The sequence below is a fragment of the Poecilia mexicana genome, unplaced genomic scaffold, assembly GCF_051168715.1.
Source record: "Poecilia mexicana isolate PSO_F unplaced genomic scaffold, ASM5116871v1 scaffold_5, whole genome shotgun sequence".
Classification (NCBI taxonomy): domain Eukaryota; kingdom Metazoa; phylum Chordata; class Actinopteri; order Cyprinodontiformes; family Poeciliidae; genus Poecilia; species Poecilia mexicana.
Window position 1 is genome coordinate 9,889,882 of NW_028263374.1, and position 27,688 is coordinate 9,917,569.

General features: G+C 40.0%; 1 protein-coding gene across 1 annotated transcript; it reads right to left on the bottom strand.

Annotated features, from left to right (window-relative positions):
• dlgap4b (discs, large (Drosophila) homolog-associated protein 4b) lies at positions 1 to 27,688 on the bottom strand. The gene is made up of 12 exons (XM_014981152.2): positions 26,407 to 27,688; positions 25,718 to 25,932; positions 23,672 to 23,773; positions 22,825 to 22,972; positions 21,326 to 21,575; positions 20,896 to 21,048; positions 14,524 to 14,963; positions 12,958 to 13,046; positions 10,847 to 11,337; positions 9,563 to 9,654; positions 7,363 to 7,533; positions 1 to 5,269 (listed from the first exon to the last, which is right to left on the bottom strand). The coding sequence occupies exons 1-12, from the start codon at positions 27,604 to 27,606 to the stop codon at positions 5,027 to 5,029; spliced, it is 3,594 nt and encodes a 1,197-aa protein (XP_014836638.2). The 5' UTR covers positions 27,607 to 27,688; the 3' UTR covers positions 1 to 5,026.

The following is a 27,688-nucleotide window of genomic DNA, read 5'->3' on the forward strand; positions in this document are numbered from 1 at the left end:
TTGAGAAAGTATTTTGTGCACTTTATTGAACATTGCGCATCTGCAGTATACATGTCGACAACCTTGAAACTGTATAAACAGGTTTACAATATTGTAAAAGATGAAATATTTAATCTGGTTTAATTCTTATGTACAGACGATAACTGTAAGAAGCACAAGGGGAAAGATGCAAGACAGTGTCCTTTTAATAGCAAAGAAGCCATTTACTCTGTATTGCACACTTTGTTGTAACCAGAGTATAGTGGACAGTAACAAAGGTAATACTCCCCAAACAACAGGCCCACATACTCACTCACAGCACAACCCTTTTCATTCAGCTCCGCTGGATAACACACATCTTATATAGTACTCTAAACAGATTCTAGTCATTAAAATATGTGCTTACTTCAATAAAATATTTATTTGTCAACAGGTTTTGCTACATCATTTCTCTGCTGGAATGAGCATGGCCTCCGTCCCTTACCCGGCCCTCTCCCGTTTTTCATGGCCAAGATGAACCAAGCGAAGACGGAAAAAGAGCTTGTTTGGTTTCAGTTGTGTTTTTGGCGCCAACAGACTTTCAGAGACTTCGAATCATTTTCTAGGGTTTGATGCATTTTGTCTCTTGTTTGCCAGAATTTGTAAAGACAACCAAAAAAAAATAAAATAAAATAAAATAAAAAAGGAAATCAATATGCCTGTTATTACAAACGCTTTTAAAGAATGGAATTAAAAATTGAAAAATTCATGAAAAACAAAACGAAACAAAAAAAAAAAAAAAACACCAACAGGCTGCTTCTTATGCATTTAGGCAAATACTTATAATTGTCAATGACAGTCATCCTTCACGAACATCTTTAGGTTACGATTGCAGATCTCACCATTATTAAAAAAAATTAAAATAAAGAACTTAATCATTTAAAGCAACAACAATTTCAGTTTATGAAGAAGCCTCTGGAGATAATTCAAACCAAGGCAAAACAGAAGAAGTCTGGAAGGGAAGAGAGAAAGAGAAATGATTGATACTAATGTGAAACGAGGAGATTGCTCTTGGCTTATCCATATGTAATAAAGAAAACAGAAACGGGGGGGAAAAAAAGTTTGTGAAATAAAATATGTGGTCAAGAAATTTGTGGTGAGAAACTCAGTGTAAACTAGGAATAATATTTTAAAAACTTTTACTCCAAACTCTTGTGTGAAATCCATTTTCTACTCTACCCAAAAATCATAAAACAACCAACCAGCGTGCAAACTTGGTGTGAGGGAACAACTACGAGAGTTACAAAGGAGAAGAAGAAAAAAAAAAGGGAAAAGAAGTGAATGGTAGAAAGCATCAACCTCATATGCATGAGTATCACCCGCAAATCACTTGCTTTACAGCAGCATCCCAGCCCCCCCCACAGTGCAACTATGCGGTCAATGGATAACTCTACCCAGGAAATAGGCCTAGCTCCGTCTCTGAACCAGGTTTTGTGTGTTTATTGGAGAAAAGCATTGTTTATGAGCACGAGATAAGGTTTTGCTTTGTATCTGCAAGTATGTCTGCATGTGTCGTGGCATTTCACACGTATCCAAATGACAGAAAAAAACAAAAAAAAACAAAAAAAAAAACAGATGTACTGGCTTGCTCTGCTTGCCGTCTGTCGCTGGGTGTATTTACAATGCCACAGTGTGTTTCACCAGCATTTGAGGCAGACAATTTCGTAAGAAGTTGGTGCGACAACAAGATATGGCGGTAAAACATGATGCGCAAGGACAGAAAAGGATATGTGAGAATTGTAAAGCGAAATAAAAACAGAATATGCTTAGATGACAGTGACTGCGTAAGATCTCTAGAATACAAATAAAACAGCCAGATAAGCTTGTTTTGACAAAACCTTTTGGGAAATGTTTTTGTGGCAGTCCAAAATTAAATCAGGCTAATGGCAACCTTTGAGTCACACAAAAGGCTTTCAGGTGCTAACGAAAGCACCTGAAAGCTTTCCATCAGTCTATCAGTCTACCCTCATTCAATCAAATGGATGGTATCAGTCCTCCCCCATCCAGTCGAATGGATGGGGGAGGACTGAGAGCAGTCATGGGACTGGCTATTGACACCTCTGAGTCATATTCCTTGCCGAGAGTCACCCACAGCAAGCAAACACAACAGACAAATAATAGCCGTCCATCAAGGGAAAGCTCTTACCATCAACGTGAGAAGAATGGTGATCGTTGGGCTTTTCTAATTCAAAGCCAGAGGCTTAACTTTGGGTTATGGCTTATGGCAGAGAGGCTTTGACAACATACACATGAAAGGAAGAGCATTTAGCCCAACTATTTGGGTCCATAAAAGTCGTTCCGATTTTGATGACCACTTGTTAGACAAGCCCATTGTCTACCAAAGGTGTGGGCTTCAACTTCATCTTCACTGATGAAGATGAGTCATCAGTGACTGAATGGATGGTATCGGGTGTAAAAAAAAACCTCAAAGTGCCCACTAGAGAATTACACTGACAAATGGAGATGTTTTGTTTCAAATATCTTTAAGCTACAAAGTGAATTTAGATGTAGCGCTTCACAAAAATATTCACATACCAGTGACTCCCCCCTCTCCCCATTTTGTCAAGTTATACACAAACTGATGCGGTTATGCTGTTAGTAAATAAATCCAGGTTTGAGAGATATCTGTCTGGATGCTGAAAGCAGACTTGGGCTATAAAACAACTAGTGAACGACTGTTTAACTCTATAAAAGTGAACGAGTACAGCTAAACTGCCATCCTTCCAAAAGATGACTAGTTAGATAAGGAGAACATTAAGCAGAAGCAGCCAAACACATTTATGGTAAATCTGGAGAAGATCAGAGACCCAAAGCTCAGAAAGCATCTGTAGACAGGACAACTATTAGTCGTGCATTCCACAAATCTGGCTATTATGGAGGAGTGGGGAGTGGAAAGCCATTGCTGTTGGAAAACCATGAGAAGTCTCTAAAGTTTGCTGAAAGAAGGGGACACAACAAACATGTGGATGAATGTTTTTTGGTGGAAGAGACTAAAACTGAACTTTTGCCCTGCATACAATACAGGTGTGGCAGACAATTAATACAACAACCACTGTGAAGCATGGTAGTGGTACCATTATGTTGTGGGGATGCTAGTTTGTGCCAACGGCAGCATGGCTGAAGCTAAATGCATAGATGAATGGCATTTAAAGTTGGCAAGGACATAAGCAAGAACAGTTGTTTTAAAGAAAATTGAGTAGAAATACTACAAACAAAAATGGACTCCATAGTTTCAAGATCTTTGCTTTTTTTGAACACCATGTATCATTTTTCTTCCACTTTACAGTTCTGCAATATTTTGTGCCCAATTATGTACAACCCTGATAGGTTTGTGGTTATAACATGACAAAATGTAAAAAGGCTCAAGCGGTATGAATACTTTTGCAAAGCACAGTGGGTTTCTTAATGCAAAACAAGATAGGGATTAGGATTCTTTGTCCTTTCACTGAATGTGATAACTGACTACTGGTTTGACATGCAAGCACTGTTGCCCTCCTGAGGTTGGAAACAATCCTTTTCCATGAAATTAACTCTGTCAGATAGGGTAGCGTGTTGTGGTTCTCATCGTTGGGCGGTTCTGTTCGAGCTTCCTGCCTTGTGGATATCCAAATGTTAAATCTGCAGTACGTGTGTTGCTGTGAGTAAAACCCACTCCCATCTGTTTTCACAGTCAAGCTTTGAGTTTCCCTGCTACTCACATTTTATTACATGGGCTAAATTTCAAACAGTGTACTGATCTTTGGCTTTTGTATACTAAGTATATGATTAAAAGGCCAATCACTTATATATGTAATGATTAAATTAGAAAAGTTAAGAGATAAAAAAAAAATTATCTTTGTTTAGAGTGGAGAAAAGCTGGATAAAGTGAAGTGGGGTTGATTAGTAGGTGGGAAGCGGGAAAAGAAACGCCTGCCGTTAACCGGCATGCTCACCCAGCTGCACAACTTCAGAGCCCCAGATTATTTTGAAATGTATGACTTTGATGCACAATTATTTTCCTTAAAGCACTTAAATGTATATATGTAACAGAAAATATCCTACATATTTCTGGAGTCATAGCACAGAAATGGAGAAAAGAAATAGAGGAAAGGAAAATAAAAAAAGAACTAAAAGGATATTTGGATTTTTCATCTACAAATAATAATAATTAAAAAAAACATCGTGGACAGCCATTTTGAAGGAACCTCCAGCCTGACTTTGTTTAATATGTGCTTTCATTAAAAAACCCCATTAAGAAACTAAACGCTAAAGTCTTTGACACAAAAAAACTCAAACAAGATTTTGTTTGTTTGTAGGAACTACATAAATAATCTTTCACATCGGACTTTGTTTCATCATACCAAAAATAGTCAGAAAAGCTTGATCTAAATGGATTCTTGCCCAGCCCAAATCAATAATTTAAGAAAAAATAAGTACAAGGAAGACATATATATGTATATATATGTATATATATTGGTGGATTTGTGTGCAACTTGCATGATGGCCACAAGGAGGTGCTGTGCAAAGCTACAAGATGGCCAGTGATCTGGGAAGAGAGCAAGAGAGTGGGAGACAGAAGCATTGATGCTTATGTTCTGTCTGCTTTATAAATCTTATAGCCAAGATATAGGAACTTTTAAAACAGTCTTTATGAAGAGTTTTTAACCTATAATTGTTATAATAATACCTTCATTAACATTTTTATGAGATCAAGAAAAAGTAAGAAGAAATGATAAAGTTCATCAGCTGAGGTCTTCCCTGGCAGCCTCTGAAGAGGAATCTTCTGCTTCATAAGTTTGTAGTCTGTTGGGTCCACAAATGTTTCATGATCAGTTTCAAGCAGGACCAGCCTATGATTATGTTAAAAATATCAAAACACCCATTCATTGGCATTGCTCCTCTACACACCCTTCCTTACTCACCATAACTCATCTGCACTCAAACAAAATCCTCCCTGTTTTTTCCCCCCATTTTTCCTTCTCCTTTAACAAACTTATCTGTCCTCGGATCCTTGCTAGTCCCTTTTCTCTCAGAGGCGAGTTTGGGCCTCGGGGACGTAAATTTCAATGCTGTCTGCGCTCTCTGTGGCAGAGTTCTGGCGAAACGAGGCAGCCTTCTTGGCAGCTAGCAGGCGCTTGCGAGCCTCTTGTCTCTGTTTTTCTGCCGAGGCCGATGAAGAGGTTGAAGAAGAGTCAGCACTCTTCTCGCGGGCAAGCGTCGGTCGCGTCTTGCTAGGCTTCTTTGATGCCGGAAGGGCCTCCTTGTCCTCGTTCTGCAAGATTGAGGGAGGAGATAACACGACAGAAGGAAAAAGTGTTAAGACAACAACATATAATAGTAATCCGTTTCCTGTTTTTGTTCAGACAGATTTGGCAGACATGATTCACAGAGATCATTTGCCAAAGCTGTTCTGTCGTTCCCTTGCACTGCTCGAGACAACATGTAGCGGACTAGACGATCAAACACAAAACAAGGACAGTAGAGACAGCTGGTTACAGACAAGTCGACATTGAGAAAGACAAATTTTCATCCACTTAAAATGGCAACATGAATGGATGTGTACTGGGTTTATCTGAAACCATAAAAGGATGACAGGACAGCCAAGACATTTACACTGATATGCAACAAAAAGCGGACCTCGTCACTTTGCCCCTCCACCGTTTGTACTTTGGGATGTTTGGTCTTTTCATAAAGTACTTTTTTGATTGCAAAAAAAAAGAACTTTGTGCTACAAAACAATAAAAATAAAAAACAACGTTTTAGTGCTTTTTGTAGATTTCCCTTCACCACAAAAACCTAGAGGCAGTAACAACCTGTTGAACTGGTTGATATGCAGCTGAATGGAGCCCTTCTTGACTAGAATGATGATTGCAAAATTGATGGTACCACTGAGTATTTGGAGTTACTACGGTGAACTGATTAGCCAGAGATGCACCAAAAAACTAATAGGATTTAATATTGAGAGATTAGTGATTAACAAGACATCATGTAAATTTGAGGCCTAATGGTGTTTGCACCTTGACACTACTTGTAGGAAAATCTGATGGGTTTTTAAAAGTAGAAGAAGGGTTTTATAATAATTTTACGCTTTTTCAGACTCACTGTTTGCCTTGTGAAACAGAAACCCTCTTAGAGGAATCATCTCTGTTCAAGTAAGTAGCCATAAGTAAAAGTTGCTCTGAAATTTCATTTTAAACAATATTTAACTTACCCTGACAGCCACAAACTTCAACCTTTCAAAAAAGATTGCGCTGTTATACTTTGTAAAGCTTCCACTTTTATTTTGAAAGTGCAAGCTCTACCGTTTATGTTTATTAACTACAGAGGTAAGTAAAAAATTTCACATCAGCTTTACGCATCAAACCTAATGTAAGTTAGGCCTAAACCAGCTGACAAATACTTATTATGGTATCAATGGGGATGAGTGAAGTGGCAAGCACCACCCTAGTTTTCTATTATCTCCACATCTACTTAAAGTTATTGTGACAATGTCACTACAGAACAACAGATTCAACAAGCAGAATGTTTATTTTTGTTTAATCTGGGTCATAATCTCTTATTTTATACTTATTCAAATAGAAATTGTAATAACACTAGAAGGTGTGTAGTGTAAAATATTTGGAAACAAAGATTACTGTTAAATGAAATTAAATTAAATTACTGCACTGTTAAATGAAAACCATACATAAGATTTGTCATATGAAACTATTTACGTCCTTCAATTAATCCAAAACTCTTGATCTCAAAGAGAAAAACTGACTTACATTAGTTAAGAACGTAGGTAGGAAATGATTTGTTGACAGGCGCAAAATGGATTGGGACAAAATGTTAATGTGCGGGCATAGAAATGAGACACTAATTATAGAAGGGGCAAATTAACCTGGAGCCACAAAAAGAAGTTCACATACAGCTACATTCATAATCCTGGAGACTCGGACGTCACAGACAACACAAAAAGAAAAGGCTTTAGACAGAGACAAATGTGGCCAGGTTAATGAGCAAAAGCAAAAGCATTCTGTCACATTAACCGGTGCATCATAGCCATGCTCCGCCGCAACACAGACACCAACACGTGGACACACACATAGATAAATGACGCATGCATGCTCAAAGCAGGGCTTTACACTTTGAAAACACAGCAGCCCCAGCCCTCTTTGAGATGGCTCTTTTCCCATGCATGCCTAGAGGGGATCTCTCGGGGCCCCTCTGCGTTGGACAGGGAGGCCTTGTTAAGAGTTCATCCCACGCAGGGACAGGGTTTAAAAAGAGTGGGAGAGAAATGGTGGTGGTGGTGGGAGGAGAGAGGCCGGTTTCGGCGGCTTTCCTACCCCAGCCAGGGCACTGGGCAGCATGGGTGGGAAGTACCTTCCGCTCAGGGGACGACTGGGCGGCCCCAGACGGCACGGGCTGCCAGTCATTGGACTTGAGATGGTAGAGCTCATCAAACTTGAGGCTAATGTCCTCGATAGATAGCTGCAGCAGGTCCCAGAAGCCAGCCAGGTCCTGGGCTGTTGGCCGTGGGTTGGCAGTCACATTCTGACCAGAGAAAAATGAACAAGGTGAAACGGAACGAACGGCGAGGAGGACAGCAGCTAAACATTGGTGTATGTTTGCAAGACCTATTACACTCTTCATTTATTTTACTCTTTGTTTTTCATTACTTCATGTTTTAATCGGATGTAAATCACTTTCTGTTGACTTCTCTGTGAATTAAAAGTGCCTTATAAATTAAGAATGAATGATGGGAATGTATTTTAAATAGGAGTAGATACAAATTAAACAGTAACTCCTTGTATTAAATAAGGCTGCATTTAGAAAAAAAAGTAGGTTTTAAATAATAGAACTGCATCTACTGCACAAATTGCTAAAAAAATATCTGAAGTGGACGCAGCAATGAGTTAAAAGTCATGACTTTTTATAAATTTCCTGATAAACCTGATTTGACTGGACAGAGATGGGCTGTATTTCTTTTTTTTTTTTTTTTTGCTTCTGAGGTGTGTAGTTCAAATTTCTTAAGATGCAGTTATTGAAAGTCACAATCTAATAAAGAAAACTAATTTTGAAATGTTTAATGCACACATTGTTTAATGTGAAGTGTAGGACTTCACTAGAGCGGTCCTGATGGGGCTCTCGTTAGCTTTTGGTGGAAAGAAAAATGTAATGGATATAGTTATTCTTCAGTAAAAAACAATGTTTTTGGTTGACTTGAAAGTTTTTCCTATTCATTTAATAATTAAAATGTAAAAATAAATAGCAGAATTCATTGCAGACATCACCTCAAAGAGATAGACATTTGGATATTTAAACGAGTGAAATAAGTCCATATGTATAACTGCATGTAAAAATACTATAAATTCAAATTTATTTATAATTTACTATCTAAAGTATTTGTCAAACTACAGCTGTTGAGAAAATGCTTTAACCCAACTGAAGTTTTAACAAAAATAGCAATAAAACTATTGTCACAGTTACATTCATATCTTTAGTGTATTTACACTTTTATGTATATGTGAAAGGTTTATCTAAAAGAGAACTGTTTAAATTATATAGTATTTTTTTTAATGAATAAAAAAAGAGCCACACAACCATGTATGGCATCTTAATGAAGACACTTTTCAAGGTCGGAGAACAATGTAATTTTGATGCAGTTTTTATGTTCGCCACTAGATGGTGCAATGCAACAGCCTCGATTAGTGAAACACTTATGCTGCTACTTTGGTTACATAGAATTACCAAACTACATTGAGAACCAAGTGATTTACTATCAAATTACAAAATATAAAGCGCCCATATCTTCTGTGCAAAATGGTTTAACTGAAGTAATCATATTTCTGAAAAGCTTCCAGATGTGAAGAGATGTCAGAAAAGGTACAGTGCAATTGCTGAGTACCACTTGTAACAGTTCAACCACCAGCATTATTGTATTTTTTCATTGTATGTGATGAACTAACATGTAGAGACATACAGATGAGTACTGCATTTTCCAAATACTCACACACGAAGAAAAAAAGAGGAAAAACTTCCTCCTTAGAATGATCCTGTTGATATTTTACATAAAAATGTACATATGGCACAATATCTAAAGAGGTATGAATACATTTTTAAGGCACTGGAAGTCCAAAGCTGAAATCCTGCACGCTCCCGTTCAAAGTCTGCAGTGCTTTAAACACGCTGCCCTCTGTCTGCGTTGGCTCCACATTGCTCACCATTCTAATGCTTCAGCGCTTCCTGCTCTCATCTCAGGGCAAATCACATTAGAGTGCCGCTTATCACTCACTATGGTACATATCATGTGCTGGTTGTTGGCTACAATTTGTATAATGGCATTTTCACAAAAAGACGTCATCTGGGTGGAAGGGCTTATTGGTTTAATATAAGCTCCTTGTGTTTTGTGCTGCGGGGTCCTCATGATGGAGTCTGTGCATGCTTAATGTGCTGCGTATCATGGCTGCTTTCATATTAGTCAGCTTTCAAGTAGATGAAAGCTTTTTTATGCATTGCAGCTGACAAAGGGACGCCAACTGTGCATTTTGAGCTTGTGAGCAAAGTGTGACAACATACACACCAGGTTTTGTTCACACAGTCCTCGGAACTGCTGGAACTTCTGAGACATTAGGAGCTGAGCACTTCCCACTGCACTGCGGACTTTCCCGAGCACTGTAGTGAGAAGAAAACAGAACTAAACACAGCACGGTTTTAAAGCGTTTTCGAATGCATAATTAGGAATTATGTTACTTTTTGAAACACCCCCACCTGGAAAATGGGTCAGCAGCTGAATGGCATGAATGCGATAAAAAGTGAAAATCCTCTTTTTGGACACTACATCTTCCCAGTTGACTTGGATGCAACTTGTGACTTGTTACAACATTAGTCTGTTTGCAGAGTCAAATTAGGACAAACATCTGCCTTGACCAAACTCAGAATCCTCCCCGATTGGTGGATTTTAAAGATGTAGGCGTGGGACTGCTGTGTGGCGGGCGAGATCCCACTTCTGCACTGCAGCTCTACATCAGATTTGATGCAAACTACTTAACCAAGTCAGGCCACATGCACACACCATTCAAAACACTGAGTTTTGAAAATGCAAACTCCCTTGCTGAGGACAAGCAGGCACTTATCTGAACAAGCCCTTCATGATAACCGCCTTGCACGGTTTGCATTTATGGTGTGCTTTGCCCGTCTGCCCACTGCTGCTGTGTGTCCCAGGCCGATGCTAAGGCACTAATCTAATCTGAGGGTTTAATCAGTTCCAGACTAGATTTGTGTAATTCTGGAGATTACAGGCCTGCTTGTGTGCGTTAACCCCAGGTATTACAGCATCATCCTTTCCATGCTGTGTTTGTGCAACAGATTGATTAGAGGGAGTGAGAAATGAGTTATGCACAAAAATCTAAGGTCAGTGTGTCTCATCCAGAAGGCCTGGAACAGCCTTTCTAAATGAGAGAGCGTAAGGTCTTCTTGAAGTCATCCAGCTGCCTTCCATCTGGGAAACAACAGCAAATCAGCCATGAAGAGACAAGACTCTTAAAAAAAAAATCCCAGAGCGGGGTCACTGGATGCTGAGGCGAATAGTTCGCAGACTCTCTGAAGAAACAGCTACACACCTCAAAGATTCACGTGACCTTCAAATTAGCTCAAGAACGGTTTGCAGAGAGGTCTGTGGAGTGAACTTAAGCTCTTATTGATGCAAAGTATGGGTTGACGACATATTAAACACTTTAGATCATGAATGGGATGTAAAACAACTTTATACATGCGCGTGTGTATGTGACAGCAGGTGAGCGATGGCTTTTGACGCTGTATTTCCTCACGGCTACATACAGTCCAGCGAAGACCGTGCGGACCTTACCCTCCTCTGAGAGCTGGTTGTCTTTGGTCTCCTGCTCCATCTGTTGGCACCAGCCTTCCATGCGTGCCGTTTCGGCCTGCAGCAGCTTCAGGAACCAATGGCCGTCTCTTCTGCACAGCGTTCCGCCTCCTCCGCTCTGGGAGCCGCCGCCGCCGCTGCTACCGTTTCCGCTGTCCAGCCAGGGATCCGGGGGCGGCAGAGACGAGGGATCAAGTGCTGGATCCAGGCTTTCGGAGAAAGACGAGGAGCTGCTCCGCGTGGTGGAGCGGTTGAGGATCTGCCTGGGAGGCGGTGGGGAGGAGGTGTCGCCAGTCTGGTCTCCGTTGTCTAAAGAGTCTTGTCCAGGGGGGGAGCTCATTGACTGACTGGCACTGTTGACCATGACTTTCTTCTCAAAGGTTTTGGCAACGCTGATGTGAGAAATGGCAGAGATGTCCTGTGTGTCTGAGTCTGTTTCTTGTTTTGCGGCCATACTGCTGGAGCGACTCAGTCTGGAATAAAGCAAAGAGACGACGTTACAATTCAATTCCAACAGAGCAGAGAGCAAAATATATTTTACTGTTTCTCGCCAAACAATCTGCTTCAAAACTCCTCAGATTACCACCAAAAACTTCACCGTATGTGATTAGGAGTTTATGAGACAGACCAACACAAAGAGGTCGATAACTGTCAAGAAGAAGAAAATCAATACAGTATTTTTAAAATATGAAAATCTGAAAAGGGTAGCATGCACATGTACAAAGCCTCCTTCTCTCTGACGCATAGCATGGCTGTATCATGCTGTGGGGAAAAACTGGTAAAGAATGCTGAATAAAAGGAGGGTTACGTTTCAGTGGAACAATAACCCTGAATTTAAAACTGGAACTACAATGGATTGATTTTGATCAAAACAGATTCAGGTGTTATAGCAAAATTAAAGTTTGGACTTTGACTCGGTCAATAGAGGAGCTGTACATTTAATTGAGCGTAGGTTACTTTGAGAAAAGGAATGGTCAGAAATGGTCTCTAAAAATGCAAAGTTGGCAGAGATTCATATCCCAAAAGGTGGTTCTGCAAAGTGCTCACTCGGGAAGACCGAGTACAAATGCACAAAATACTTTTCATATTTCTATTTGTAAATGTTTCCCATTTTCCTGCCACTTTGCAAATGCATAAAATGTTAATAAAATAAATTGAACCTTTATTAACATGACTAACTGTGGAAATTACTTTTGAGAACTCATTCAATTGTTTCCCTTTCCGGGAACAAATAGGACCTGTTGAGTTGAAAAGCAGAGTCAGTTCTCTCGGTCAATGCAGATACAAGACACTTGAGAGCGAGGCATCCTGCGAGCTTCTCGCCTGAACCGAGCAAATGAATAAATGGACTTGATGTGATTGATGTGAATTCTGTCTAATTGTCTCCATTTCCAGGAAACGCAGATGCAGTTCAGACAATATGCCAAAAGCACTCAAGAACAAAAGAACAGCAAACAGGACATGGGTCTCAACAACAAGCAGAGACGTATTTAAAGCCTCCCTCCTTGGTAAACTCGGTCAGTGCAGTTCTTTTTAATCCAGGCACAGCAAGATTCATTTGGAAGGTGTAGCTTCTGCATGTTGAGGGTTTCTTTGCGCACAGCTAAAACAAAAATCATGGCGTTTACTCGGAAAGCCATTCTGATCTAGTGTTTCTATGTAGAAGCAACTTCTAACATGACACTGAATAGAAAGAGAAGTAAAAAGACAGATTGCATCCAAAAGAATTGTTTCTAAATATATATATATATATTTAGGAGTTTTGAAAGTCTAGATTTCAAAGAAAGAATTGATGAAGTGAATATATGCATTACATTTAAATACTGCATAAAAAAATGAAAAACAAAACAAAAGCGAAAACAACTTTATAGCAATTTAAATGTTCAAAATGGCTTGGAGGAGATCTTTAAATAGTAAATGCTCATAGGAGGAATGTGCTTCGACAATCACAAACACCACACGCACAAAAACACCCGGGATGGTTTCACATACACAAAGGCCCTGTGTTGGAGGGAGTAGAACAGTCAGAAGAATGTGTGTGTGGCTATAATATAAATTCCTCACGTTGTTAAAAGGACAGGAAGAGGACTTACTGCCACCCGTCCTCCACCTGTACTCCTATTGACTGAAATCTGGCCAGGGGCGGGGTCTCCTCTCTTGGAACTTCCTGAATGCAGTCAACCTAAAAAGGCAAAAAAAAAAGCAGAAACCCAAACCAAGAGGGAAACAATGCTGGCTTAGAACTATGGTCATGGTCATGCATATTTTATATCACTGGACCTGTGAAGTCTTTCAATTTTGAGTCAATAAAAAAAAATATCTCAGAAGATACACAGACAGTAGGGAGCCCAGGTATTGAATTGGGCTTCAACTCAAGTTGTTTTTAATTGATTGGTATTGAAGTGTCTGACTAAAGTCAAATCCAGGATACCCTGTTGTTGCTTTGATGTCTGCAAGGTACTCATTTTGTTAACTAATCTGGGTTTCTCCAGATAAGCAAGAGATGTGTTGTCATCCAATGATGCTTACGTCGAAAGGCTGCAATGGCTGCTGGAGAGCCCTGTCTGTGCTACGTAACCTGCTGTGTGCAATGTATATGCACAATTGTTTGCATTAGGGAAATCTAAATGGAGAGCAGCTGAAACACTAGTTATTAAATTTCATTATGTGAAAAGCAAAGCATTACATTTATGAAGTGAGAGACAAACATTCAGGGAAGTTTTGTTTGCACACTACTAACTGGAACGTCTTGAATTTCTTACCAGATGAATTATTAACAAACCAGATGACAAAACGTAGCTGGATCCATTTCGATGGATCCAGCCACCTGCATTGGGTCGATACTGATAGTATCCGGTTTACTGAAGCAACCTAGCCGGGTTATTAGCTTCATGTAGCATATATGATACCTCATCTGGACCTTCTTTCTACACTTAATTGTGGGTACTGTACCAGATTTAGGCCAGATTTTGCACAGGCCGGCTCAGTTTGAAAGCGCCACACAGACTAAATACTTTATTTACTAATATAACAACATTTGCAAGACACTGGTCCATAAATTACATTTCTCTTCAGGTCATCTTTAAAAGAAGTGCCACGTGGCGAGGAGTTGGAATGACTGTTGCCTTGTAATTATTATATCAACTATAGAGAGAAGATACCAACTTGGAGTATGCCTTCAGTGAGTTTGCATTTGCTCCCCATACACACAAGGATTCTCTCGGGAGAACTCCCACATCCCAAGAACATGGCCATTTAGTTTATGGACGTCTCTAAACTGTCTAAGAGTGCGCATGTATGGCTGTCTGCCTTGTATCTCTCTGTGTTGCCCTGGTGACTGACTGGTGACCTGTCCAGGGTGCAAATAGTGCTCCCCAAAAATTAACTACATGCTGGAGCAGAATATGAAGGATGTCCTGCAGAAGCTCTGGTTGGGACAAAATGTAAACACATACAAAGCACCAATTCCATAATGATATATTAACATAGTATCTCGTTGGGACTTGGCGTCTCTTCTGGCAAAACTACAACCACACCCTCCAAACTGCCTGAATTAATGTCCTTTCAGCCACAATTCCACACTATATTCAATAATCTAGCATCCTTTATGTACGTTCTCATTTGTTGCTCACTTATATAAATAAACTTTAATTGCCTACCTGTATCCCAATAGAAGAGAGTTTCCGCCTTGGTACTGGGGCTACAAAGAGCTCCTCTGCTGCTAAATTCCCTTTACTGGATCCTGATTTCACGGATTCATTGTGGACTGCCGAGTCACTCGTCTCTGTGGAAGCATTGGCGGTGCTAGGGATGATTGGCTCCCTCGGCGTAGCGATGGGAATAGGGATGATATGCGGAGGACGAGGAATACCACGGGCCAGGCTGTTGGCACGGGTGCTGTCAAGGCTGTCAGAGGAGTTGCTGTGAGCGTGGCTCGACTGGCTGTTGACCTCTGACCTCCTGTCCTGTTGGTCCAAGTAGTTGTCCTGCGCTGACTCGGTGCTGCTCTGCACCGTCACCGATATGTAGGGCTTGGAGGTTGTGCGTGGAGGCACCGGTGGAGGAGCGGCCTTCTTACAGCTTGTTATGCATGTGGAGACTGCAAACAAAAACGGTGGGATCAGGATAAAAGGATTAGCAAGGATAAAGTTGTGAAGTAGCTACAAATCTATTGTTTTTGGACCCAAAACAAGAGTGGACACAGAAGTACAAATAAGTAGTTTGTGCATAAAGAGCTTGACCCACTCTTTGATAATTAACTTCATAACAAAGTCCATTGTTTATTTTATGAAACTTTTGAGCGACAGAGAGGGGACATTCCAGAAGCTTAATGTTAGTCTGCAGCGTCGATATAGAAACCAGTTTTTCAAATTAACAGATAAAAATGCCCAGTAACCAGAGTACAGGTCTGCCATGAACTGTTCAACACAATTCTTTGCTCAGCTTTCTCTATACAGAGTATGCAACTGTACTCGTATGATCTCAAGCATGCCTGAAAGTTTTCATTAACTGTGAAATAATATTTTGGAAAGTTTTCTTTCTGCCCCGTCAGCATAATAGGCACCGACAGGCAAAAGTTCATAATAATATAGTAAAATGAAATGCTTCTTTGTGTCGCGAGAGGTCTCACTCATTTGTTGTCTTGTGTTTCATCGTCACCCTCCCTCACTGAGATTTATTTCTCTGACAAAATTGCTTCTGCTCCAGCAAATGATCCTGATTTAACCTGCATGCTTACAGTGGTTGGAGACAGGCAACAAAAACAGGGGGGAAAAAAAAAAAAAGGTCCAGGAATCCAAAACAAAACATTTCCCACTGACACACCACTGCAGCATTTGTGAAACACATGTCGGAGCGCTACATGACTTGCAAGTGCAAACACCAAGCAGGTTACAGCATACTTTACGTCACATTCCAGCAAAGCAACACCACTGACATCATTCCTCGACACCCGAGACAACACCCAAACCACACCCGAGTTGGCCCGTCTCCACACTGCAGGACTGTCTTCATTCCAAAACACAAACGTACTGAAGACGCTGAGCTGACAGGACAAACAAGGCTTTGTGAACATGCAGCACCTTGCAACCGACTTTCCAAATGAAATCCTGGAGAACGTCTGGTTTTCTTTTTTAAATGTCTAGGATGCAGTTCCAATTTTATTCTATGAAATGTTCACAGATTTCTTTTTATAGCAGTAATTTAAGAAAAATAAAAAGGTGTGCACCCTTAGCCACAAATAAACTCTGTCCAGCAAATTCTTCTTTTTTAAATACCCACAATGCCATGGTCTTAAACGGACCACAAAACCCTCTTGTGTTACTGAATTAAAACAATTCTGCCAACAAGAATTGGGCTTTCACAACAGTTCTTGCAAACATTAATCACAGTTGTTACCATCGAGTGTGATAAAACCAGATATTAAACTTTGGATCCAATTACTTGGAACACATTAATTCAAGATAAAAGCACAATTGTTTCTTGTTTAAAAACTGATAACTATTCCTACCGTAGCAAAAAAAAAAAAAAAAAGCAAGCCTACATTAGTGACTGGTTTCCCTGCCATGACTATCCACGCTTGTTGTAGGACACCTGTCCTTCGTATGTGAACAATATGGCAAACCTTAGAACTTACTGACATTGGAGATTTTATTGCAACTAGCGCAAAGTTTGTGCCAAGGCACTGTCCTTTTTTTTATTTATTTGTTTTGTCTCTGTGAGAAAAAGGCATACAGTCATTTCATTTAGCAAGACATTTTGTAGAGTGACAACTTCCAGCAGGTTTGTGCACACCACAAATGGATTAAAGCCACCATGAAATAACATTTCAGTGATGTCCTCCTTTATCAACAGTCCACAGGAGGCAAATTAGTGGCAGAGGCTTGGTGCTCTCCTGTTGTGCAGAGGAGATTCTCTGATTGACTGTAAAATAATATCTCGGTCTGCTTTTGCAGCCAGTTCCACCTTTACCCACAGAAATAAGCCCTAAACTAATATTTGACATAAGCCCACGAGATTAAGTATTAAATGGAGAAGCAAAGCCTTATCTAAATAAATAGACTATTCAAAAACAATCAAAACAATAGACGCTTACAACAATAATGCTCATTAAACAGGAAAAGGCTAGAACAAGTAACACAAAAGTCTCGTCTCCAAGGTGCATTATGGGAAACATATTATAATTAACATGGCAATCTATGTGTTCCGATTTTTACAGCATCCCTGAAAGACATTTGATTATCCAAGTACTTAATTAGAAAAAAACTTTTTATGTATAGCTACATAAAATGCTAATTTATAGATGTACTAAAACTTTATCAAGTGCTCAATATCAAAGCTGATGCAGATGGAGGTTAACATGAAAATCTCAGCATTTTTATGATGACCACAACTAATATTGACCTTAGACTGTTAAGAAATGCTCTTGGCTGTCGTTTGGTGCGTTGTCCTTGTGAGCTTGATGGTGAGGCAGTCCGTCTAACCGGAGACTAACGAGATCGACCACATTAGAGATCAGACCGGTTATACAGACGGTTGGAGTTTAACCACAGGCCCCCATTGTACACACAGAGCAACTACACGAAAGAGTCAAGGAGGAAGCAACCTAAATACATCCGATTCATGATGATTTTCTGCTAAACCCACTCAAAAAAAAAAAAAATGCAACCACATCAGAATCGCTCCTCAGACAAACAGTGCAAGTGCCATGTTTTATCATCAGCCAGTTTCCTGTGATATATTTGCTTACGTTACAGATCCCCGCCTCTCTAGCACAGCTGTATAAGCACAAAGCTCATCTCTGCATGAGCATCAACTACTAAGCAATGGCGCTCGTGCCAGACCCAGTGTTTCTAAAGACCGACTTTCATTGAGATGAAGAACTATAAAATTGGACATTAAGCCAAGCACTATGGAGCTTTAATTGGACTTATCAATACAGAAGCTCAACCAAAACTAACTATGGTTTCTCATTAGAGGTGAATTTTAACAAGAGAAATAGCCACTTTGCTTACGTGCCAAAATTGTCAGTGTGGGATCTAGAGTGGGCACTGAGAGCTGCTGCTTTAGAGTCATTAGAAACCACGTTCTGCTGTCCACTGTGATTGCTGGATCACAAACATTTTTTTTCCCCAGCCAAGAAAACAATTTGCTTCAAGATGTTCCAGGAGGTGAAAACAATTTAAAACAATTCCACTCAGTGAACAATAAAAAAAAAGAAAAAAAGAAACATGTCCTAATGCTGTTCCAAAGCTTTGTTGGAGCATTACAGCATACATACTACACTATGTTATACTGCTGCTATGTAATCAGCATCGTGACAAAACAGAAGTACCAACACATTCCTGAAAACCTTTCTCCATATTTCTGGGATGTAGAGAAGAGCCTAGCCACAATTTTGTGCTTGACCGGCACTGAACAATGACCAACCAATTTAAAACTAAAAACTTAGGAACTTCTATCCAATCAGTGAATGCACCATACTTGAACTCTTAACAGGTTGAAATAACAATCTTCAATGTTGAAGTTGGTACAGAGAGAAGAAAACTCAAAGCTTGGTATTTTCAATCAGGAGAAGCTTCTAGAAAGGTGGTTGTATTATTAACAAAGGCCTTCAGGTCCCGAATCCAGGCTGTGTCCTAAGCTAAGCAGGCACATAGGTGCTCTTTTTTTATTTTTTATAAGCTGCCAACCTTTCATGCCTGATTTTGAAATGCTGGTAGGTGTTTAGAGATCTCAGAAAAGAAATAAGGGCCTTGTTCTGAAGGCCTTGCACACATAGACTGCTGTTAGCCATGAAAAATGCTATATTTAAGCTAATAACTAATATTATATGCTAATTATGACAGCATGCACTGCTGCCTTGCAGCAAGTGTTTGAAAAATACGAGTTTTAGGTCAATTGGCCCCATAAACATAGAACCCTACATAACCTATTCAGACAGTTTATCAATAAATTGATAAACTGTCTCACCTGAAAAATGATTTCCATTAGTGATCCAACACACAAACCACCATGCGGGTCAAAAGTAGGACAGGCTTGAAATAATGTCTTTGGAAATGTTCCTACCTCGAAAATATAAAAAAAAATAAATCAACATTGATGCTGACATTAGACTCATAATGTCATAATGTAACCCAGCCAGACAGTGATGGGATGACTTAAAATATGCAGCAACCCTACCTTGCTGCGTGTAGGGGTGCTGCAAGCAGCCCTAAATACTTTTATAATAAAATCCTACATTCAAGTTTCATTGTCGAATGGTAAGTCTGGTCCAAATCAGAAAAATAATCTGACATTAAAGTTATCGGCAACTGGCAACGAATGAAATTAGTAGAAAGCGCTAAAAACGTAGGACTAAATGGGTTACTTACCCTCGCCTATGATGGAGATAAACGTCGTGTGTAATTATTAAAACAGAAAAACACAAAAGAGTAGCTGTTTGCAGCTCAGTCATTCATTTAACTCCAGCTAAGCAGCCGCAAGGACGGATGTTTGGCTCTAGTTTGAGGAGTTTCTCCCAGCTCCACGGGAGGAGACTGTGTGGTGCTTTCAGGGACGCCTCTGACATTAGAACTTCACCTTAAAACTTCCACACCATAAAACTTTCTGTTTATAATTTATCCAACCAAGCACTTATGTGAAGTTAGTTTTTGTTTTTTCCTTTCTGAGTCATAATTCTGAATAATATTTTGTGAACAACTCATTTGAGACACTAAGCTGCACCGTTTGTAACACGACTTGAATGTGAGAAGCCATTTGCTAAAGATTACTCTATAAAGATGCAACTTAAAAATATGTTAAAAGAACAGCTACAATAACCCTAGAAGTAATTGTAAATAAATAAATAAATAAATAAATAAATACTCTTTACTAGGATGTCCTCTGCTATGCCACATCAAAACTGAACATTTCCACACGAAAAATTCCCATGAAAGCAGCGCATGGCTTCCTTTGAAAATAACAGTAAAGAGCGCCACATGGTGGATACTGGTGATATGAAAACTGAAGTCAATGCCAAACTACTGACAACGTAATTCTGTATCGAGGGAGCAGTCAGGGGACAGGAAAAGCCGCTTTCAATAATATGTCATGTCTCATTCGTTATCATTCTGCCTCTGTGATTTTAACATTAAAGTGAACACTTGTGTTTTTGTTGTTGTTGGCGTTGTCCTTAACTCAGCGAACTAAAGTCACACAGAACTAGAAATCTGATTTGATGTTTTAGACTGCTGTCCAGCAGTTGGGTGTCACTTTCCAAACAATCTTTTTAGCCAAGGCTTCTCAAACTGCGGTACATGTATCATGGGTACGTGGGCTGCCTTTAATTGCACTCTTTGTGTCAGCCATCAAAAAGGTAAATAAGCTTACCAACAGGCAAAATGTTGATTTGTTCAAGCTCATCAATCTCCGTGTCAATCAGGCGCTACTTAAACTAGAAGTTAAGTTGTTTCAAGAGTTCTCACTAAGTCAAGCAGGTGCTGGTGACTTTTCATTTATCTTTAAATTCGGAACATGAATCTGGGAAAGAAGACAAGTTAGCAAGCAGGGATCGTCTTAGGTGTTCAAACACCAAAAGAGCATCTTTGCTAACATGTTCTGCATATGTGAAAGGTGAAATAATACACATACCATTAGAAATTGAAATAAACTCTTTATTATACTCAGCACCATAGTGGATTGTGATGTTATGGTTTCTGAGAAACCTGCAACTTTCCTGCTTGAAATTTCAATTTCAGGAGATTTTCTGCCTGTTTTTCCAACTAGGGACTTATACAGACAAACCCATGGGCATGAGTGTTTTGATTTCTGAAGGAAATCAAAGGCAGAATCATCCTTCATCAAACTATAAGAGATCCTGTTTTTAAATGTCTGTCAACACAACATGTATTTATGTATACAGTGAGATGAAACCAACACTTTGAGATAAAGTTTAAATTATTTTTTTTAATTTTTTTTTTGTTTATAACATGAAAATTCACGAGAGTTAAACTGATTGGATCTTTTCAGGGGAAGAGGTTTTGAGTTGTTACCTGTGTGTGTGGGTAGGATGCGTGGTCTGTCTGTCCCGAAACGCTGAAGAAAAATTGCAAGTTGTTTCTCCTTTGGGGCTTTGTCCAAGCCAGTGGCTATCAGGTAAGAGGCAAACTGTTCTTTCCATGTCTTCCATTGTGTAGAAAGGTCGTCTAGTGTGGGCAAAAGAGGCTGCATTTAAGCTAAATATGCTACTTTGGGAAAAAGCTGGAAGATCAGGGTCTTGCTAAGGACCAAGAATTAAAAGGATGCAAAGTGAAATACAAAGGACAGCAGGAACTTGGACCAAGTCATTGTTTATCAAAGGAAAGGGGTGACAAAAAAAGAAAAAACAGTGCAAGAAAAAAAGCTGGTATTTTAAAAGATTTGATGAGATCAAAACCTTGTTTTTCAGTGTTTTGTAGTTTTTTTTTTGTTAAAATGACTTACCAGTGCTGGTGCTGTATGTGCGAACAGAGGAGTCGGTTGGAGGTGGAGAGCAGCCTGAGTCTATGGAAGCGGTGTCGTCGTCTTGGGAACAGCCAGCCTGGATAGCTCTCAGGTAGCTGTGGCTGCGGGATCGGAAGCATGTCGGCATGGGCATGTCCAGAGGCTCCGAGATGTCCTGACAATGGGAATCTCTGAAGGCGGACTCTGAGCTTCTGTCTTCATAATGATGACTTTTTTCCAGGTCTCGCAGCTGGACGAAGACATTACAAAGGCATGGGACTATTTAACCCCACAAATATGTTTTTTTTTTCTGATTTAGTTTCCCAACAAGAAACTCTAGATGCAATTAAAAAAAAAAGAAGAACATTTTAAAGTAAAAGAAATGACTGTCTATTTTTAATCTGCAATGTGGAACAACTCAGTGTTTGGCGAGGATAGTTTGAAATTTCAGCAAGCCATCTTTACAGACGTCTCTTTGCTGACATAAATGAGACAAAGTAATGGCATTCTAATGACTCACTGACTGCAAATGGAAGAATATGTGGAGTAAATACGAGCGAGTCGGCACCAGAGAGGCAAAAACGAAGCCGAGAATGTAGCGGTTGTGCCCAGCCCTATCGAATGCAAACCAGAAAAAAGGTTTTCAGCAGTCATTTATTTTATTATTGTTATGTAATCCTTGTTTAAAAAGAGTGAATGTTAGACAACCCTGACATGAAGCGCTTGCTTTTTGGCCTGCTGCTGCTTATGCACACTAACTAAATGCGATACGTCTCTTCACAGGAAACTGCTGTAAGAACTCGGAGGCAAAAATTCGGTCATTAGAAAAAGACTCCACGGCCGATCTTCATCTCGGTGACCTTCTCATCGCCAAGCTAATGGTCCCTCTGTTAGTGGACAAATTAGACCTCTAACTATCACTGTCACCTCATTTGTCTTTTGGGGTAATAACATTAATACAAGACAGCTGGAAATGTTCTCTGGAATCTCATTATATCAGTCTTTACAATGGAAACAGTGAAAATACACAAAGCGGGGTTTTGTGCGATAAGATAAACACAAACTACTGCAGGACTATGAAGAGTAAAGACAAAGCACGCTGATGTATGCAATTGTATCCAGCCTCTTTTACTGTGACACCCCTACATAAAATCAGGTAAATAATTAGTAAACTGTATTCACCTGTGTGCTATTTAATTCTGGAATACATACAGCTCTACTTTGAACACCTCATTTGACAGACAAAAAAGTAGTTTTTAAAAAAAAAAAAAAAAAGAAAATTGCAGATTACCCAAACATTTCAAAAAACACATCAAGGTTTGTGGTTGTCCAGCGTCAAAATGTGAAAATGTTAAATAACTGAGTTATTTTGCCAGAGTGACAGTGTGTATAAGAGACATGACATAATGAAGTAAAAAGAAAAAAAAGTTATTTTTATATCCCTAAACAATTTCTTTTTTTTCCTGGTTTTTGTAAATAATAAATGAAGCATTCCCAACCTGTCCTATGCCACTACGTCTACTCAAAGTGCTGCAGGCCTGGCTGAAGCTGTCTTCGTCCCACGGTGCCAAAGCTCCTGGTCCTCCAATACAGTCCAGATTATCCAGGCTGCGATTATTTGAGAGTTCTCTGAGAGATGGAAGACAGCTGGGAAAAGAAGAGTGAAATCAGATTTAAAAAAAAAACAAAAAACACAGAACAAATTGTTAGGAATCTGAATACGAGGAAGTAAAAGAGATGTGGACAAAAAGCTTATGTTTTCAGATCATGACCTGAAAGGCAGCAGGAGAACATTGATGATTGATCACCCAACCAGGAATTGAAAAAGAGATAAAAAGTCGAGATGTATTTTACTCAAGGCGTTTCTTTCATTTCCTCCTTGATTATCTCACAAACCTTAAAATAGTCTCTATTTCAATATCAATCGTCTTGAGTCACCCAGTACATAATTTGAGCATGCAAGTGCAGTCAGAGAAAGAATGTACAAAATGCAGCAAGATGAAAGTAATCAAAAATGTTTAATAATGTCTATAGACTTACTTTTTTGTCTAATTTGAGATAATGGAATAGCTGTGAAGCTTCATGGTACGACGTAAGAAGACAAACGATGCTTACCGCTTTTATTTTAAAACACAAATGACGCTACTTTTAATCCAAAAGCAGATGGTGGCAACAAGCTAACAATAAGCTAGCAGTTGTTTGAAGCAGGAGATGACTTTTGCAGTTGGAGTTTTAACTCTAAAAACTTTCCCGAGGGGGGCAGCGCAAAGTCACTGATCACAAATAATCAATCGCAAGTGTTTTGCACTGCAACCCTGAGGAAAGGCTTACAGGCCTACCACTGACCTGCTCATTGACCTGCCCAGCTGGTGCAGAGAGGACACACTGTGGAGTGGAGACCACAGGGCATCCAGCTCCCCCTGCAACAATGTGAAATCCAAGGTTCTGCTGCTAGCACCAATCGGGTAGGTGCAGAACGAAAGAGAGGAGGATTGGATGATCAGAGATGGATTGTTGCATCAGGATCAGTCATTCAAGGGATGTATTTTATGAGTTTGTGATAGAGAGTGTTGTGTTTGAAGAGCCAACACCTTAGTTTCTTCAAGTATTACAGCTCGGTTTGTATGTTGTGTGAAATTTATGCATTTTTACACGTTTATGGCAGCAAATCGTTGATAAAAACAAGTTACCTTTGGATGTTAAGAGGGTGCCATATACAGCTCATTAATAAAACAACGCAACGCTGAAAAGATGTTTACCAATTTTCAAAATGCACTGTATTGCCACAAGTATTTGCTCACATGGTCTGTGTGACATCCCATTCTTAAATCACAAGGTTTAACCTTTAATGGCTTCAACTCTGGGAAGGATTTCCATCTGTGTTAATAGGAATACAAGAGGAATACAAATCCTCCAAAAGTGTACTTGTGAGGTCAGACATTGATGTTGGACAAGAAGGCCAACATCAGCCCACACTCTTATATTTTGAAGAAAATTTAATGGTGGCATGCAGTCATGGTACAACAGTGGTACAATTCTCTCCTGAAGTGTTCCAACCCCCCGAGAGCAAATTCCATGTCAATATTAATCAAAGCTGGAGTCAAATTGGAAAGGTTTGTAAAAAAAAACACAAATTACCACAAAAAACCCTCCTCAGTTTCCAGTTTTATTGTATAGTAGCATCCCCCTCCCTCATCTTTTACTGTATATTCTCAGTAAAAGACGTATGAGGGCCAAAAAAGTGGGGAAAAAAAAAAAACACTTAATGTTTCTCTTGCATATGACAGAAGCAGCTCCAGACCCTCTTTTCAGCAAGTCACTGTTCAGAAACAAACATCTGTAACAAGTCACAGTCGTGTGTGCACGTCTGTCAATAAGACAAACAGCCCACAACAGGCTAGCAATCAACAAAGATAACCAAGCTGAGAAGAATTTCTCAACGAGACTTTAAAAAAGAAATGCCAGTTTCAAAATGGAAAGTGCTAACACACTTGTAGTTTCTCATTGTCGTGGCATGTATCTTAGCATCAAAATCAAAACTGTTAATTCATGTTTTATGGATCTTCAGCCTAATGGATATTCTAAAAATACACAAAGAGCACCACTTTCTGTTCTTAATCAAAATTAAACTGATATATTTTTTTATAATTACTGTTATATTATCTTGCAGGTTACTTTTGAATAAGCAACAACACGTCTTTCCATTATTTCTGCAGAATTTTAAAAGCCAATTATTGTAAATGAGAAAATCATAAAGTAGACCTCAACCCTCCATAAATTCCCCATATTTGTCCAAGCTGAGAACAATTAGGGTGAATTCCAAGTCAAAGAGATTGATGTAGCTAATTGACTAGATGATAATTGTAAGGCTGGTGGTTTGGGTAGTTTATGAAGAAGAATTGTTGTGGTACTAACTACCATGTGAACAGAAGGCTACCTAAGTATTTAATGTGCAAGTAATCTCTCTTTGGACTTTGTGTAAACGTATCCAAGACCAGAGAGGACGTAAAGATTTTCTTTCTGTGCAAGTGAAAACTGGCTGGACTATTTATTTTACTTTTGATTCCTGAGAGGCTCGCCGCTCAATTTTTTAAAGCAATGCACTTTTAGGACTCCCTATGTGTGTTTTTTTTTTTTTTGAGAGAGAGAGAGAGAGAGAGAGAGAGAGAGAGAGAGAGAGAGAGAGAGAGAGAGAGAGAGAGAGAGAGAGAGAGAGAGAGAGAGAGAGAGAGAGAAAATACTTTCCCTGTGCTGTCGGGTTTAAACAGTCAATCATAAAATTTTAATTTAAGAAACTCTAAATAAAATATACAATCTAGCCCAGAATAAACAAAATGATTTGCCCATTTCATGCTATCTGATAACTGACAACATGTTTGTTTGTTTTCTTACTTGCGAGGGGGGAGCTGGTCACTTAGAGACTGCTGGGTGGCCCTGAGGTAGCTCTGACGGCGAGCAGCACTTTTGGGCGAGGGTTTAGGGCTTCCCTCAGAGTCGTCACTGTCTTCCATGTCTCCCATGGCCTTCACATAGCTACCGCTGCGCATCCGCCTACATGGAATCTCATTGAAACCTGGACTGCGACCTAATGAGCTGCTCCAATCCCCCTACAGGGATCATTACAGGGAATAAAACAAGTCCCGAGTTAGTTTTTGGAACTATGTGATTCACATATTCACTTTTTGAGACATTACACATACTTAGTAGAGCCTTAAAAATTTGATAAATATTAGCATAAAGTGCTTAAGTATTTACACCCATCAAACCTTTTCTCAATTTTTTTTCTTATTACAACAATTGTGGTGTATTTTTATGGGATTTTCTTGTGTTAGAACAACGTTAGCATAATTGTGCAGAGATATGGAAGGAATACAGAGTAATTCTTTAAAAGAAAATTCACAATGAAACGTATGAGAGGTATGGACCATTCAGTATCCCTTAGTCTGTGTATCAATGATCATTAGTCTATCACATAAAATCCCAATAAAATACATGAAATTTTGTAGTTGAAAAGTCACAAAATGTGAAAAAAAAAAACAAGTCAAGAGTTTAAATATCTTTATGTGAAATTGCATACTCACCCTGCGTCCAACCTGCAGATAGTTACAAGTTAACTCCTGTTGGCAGGACTTGGACTTGAGCATTGACCTGTCCAGAGTAGTTGAGCCCTTCTGAAGTACCTGTCTCGGTTGGCCCATTGTCAATGTGGACCAAGACCCTCCTTTCACATACTCTGTATCATTCATCAGCATGCCTACTGGTCCACTTATTCCACCACCTCCTATATCCCCTGGACCAGGAAGTGCTGGATACTTCATGTCATTGCTGCTTTTAGAGGAACTGATTGTGTTGTAGCCACTGTGGATGTATTTACTCTGACCACTATGGCTTTCATGGCCACTCGGACGCCCCAGGGTCATCATGGTCATGGTATTATGGTAGCTGCTCAAATCACTACTGTCCAAATCATCTGAGCTCCAGTAACCCGACATGTTGGATCTTGGCCGTCTCTTAGCGGTTGCCTCGGACTTTGTAATACGATCCTTACTTTTGGATCTGCGAGTATGCTTCCCTCCGTCCTCGGTGCCAGAAGAAGTGCCTCCACCACTGCCAGTAGATCTCCCATTCACGTTCCCCTTCATGTTGTGGCTCTCTAGCGACTGGGACTTTGCAAACAGTTTTTGCACCGAGTGCAGCATGTAACGAATGCGGCCGGGACTGTCTGTCCGCTGCTTGGCAGCAACAGCAGCGGACGTTCGATGAAACTGCAAAGTGCTGAATCCGTCGCGACCTCCTGGTAGCTGCTTCTCAAAATCCAACAGACTGGGCGGAGTTTGATTCTTGGTCATATGGTGTGATATTGTTGCAGAGCCACTTGTAATCATAGGCGTTCTCCCACTCAACCCTGACATGGCCATACCTGATGCCATGCCCATCGACAGAGATGTCCCCATGGTGCCCGTGCCTATCCCTCCGATACTGTCCCCAGGAGGAGAAAAATCGGACTGGTCGTAGGAGTTGTAGTGGATACTGGGGAAAGTGCTGCTATTGGAAAGCTGATTGTTGAGGGGCAGCATGCAGTCTGCTGGAAGGGAGCCTGGATTGGCGGAAGGGTAAAGGTGGGGATCCATGGTGCCATAGTGGTCCATCGTGGGGCTGAGCAGATAAGGGCTGCGTGGCAATGTGCTCGTCTTCTGATGGTAGAGTGCCTCTGGATGATTAAGAGAGGGATCACAAGAATCAGACAGATGTCTGTTACGGTTGGTCCCCAACCCCTTCATGACGGCAAGGAGGCCCCGACCCTCTAGAAGACCTCCAAGCCAAGTGAGGAGAAGAGATGTTCAAGGTGTTTCCTACAACAGA

What these genes read in the sequence shown, in the direction of transcription:
- dlgap4b (XM_014981152.2), bottom strand. Translation starts at nt 27,606, where the DNA reads ATGAAGGGGTTGGGGACCAACCGTAACAGACATCTGTCTGATTCTTGT. An exon ending in CAACCAGCTCTCAGAGGAGG is followed by an intron (nt 9,655 to 10,846) that starts GTAAGGTCCGCA and finishes TTCTCACTACAG; the next exon opens with TGCTCGGGAAAGTCCGCAGT. An exon ending in GACTGTGTGAACAAAACCTG is followed by an intron (nt 7,534 to 9,562) that starts GTGTGTATGTTG and finishes TTCTCTGGTCAG; the next exon opens with AATGTGACTGCCAACCCACG.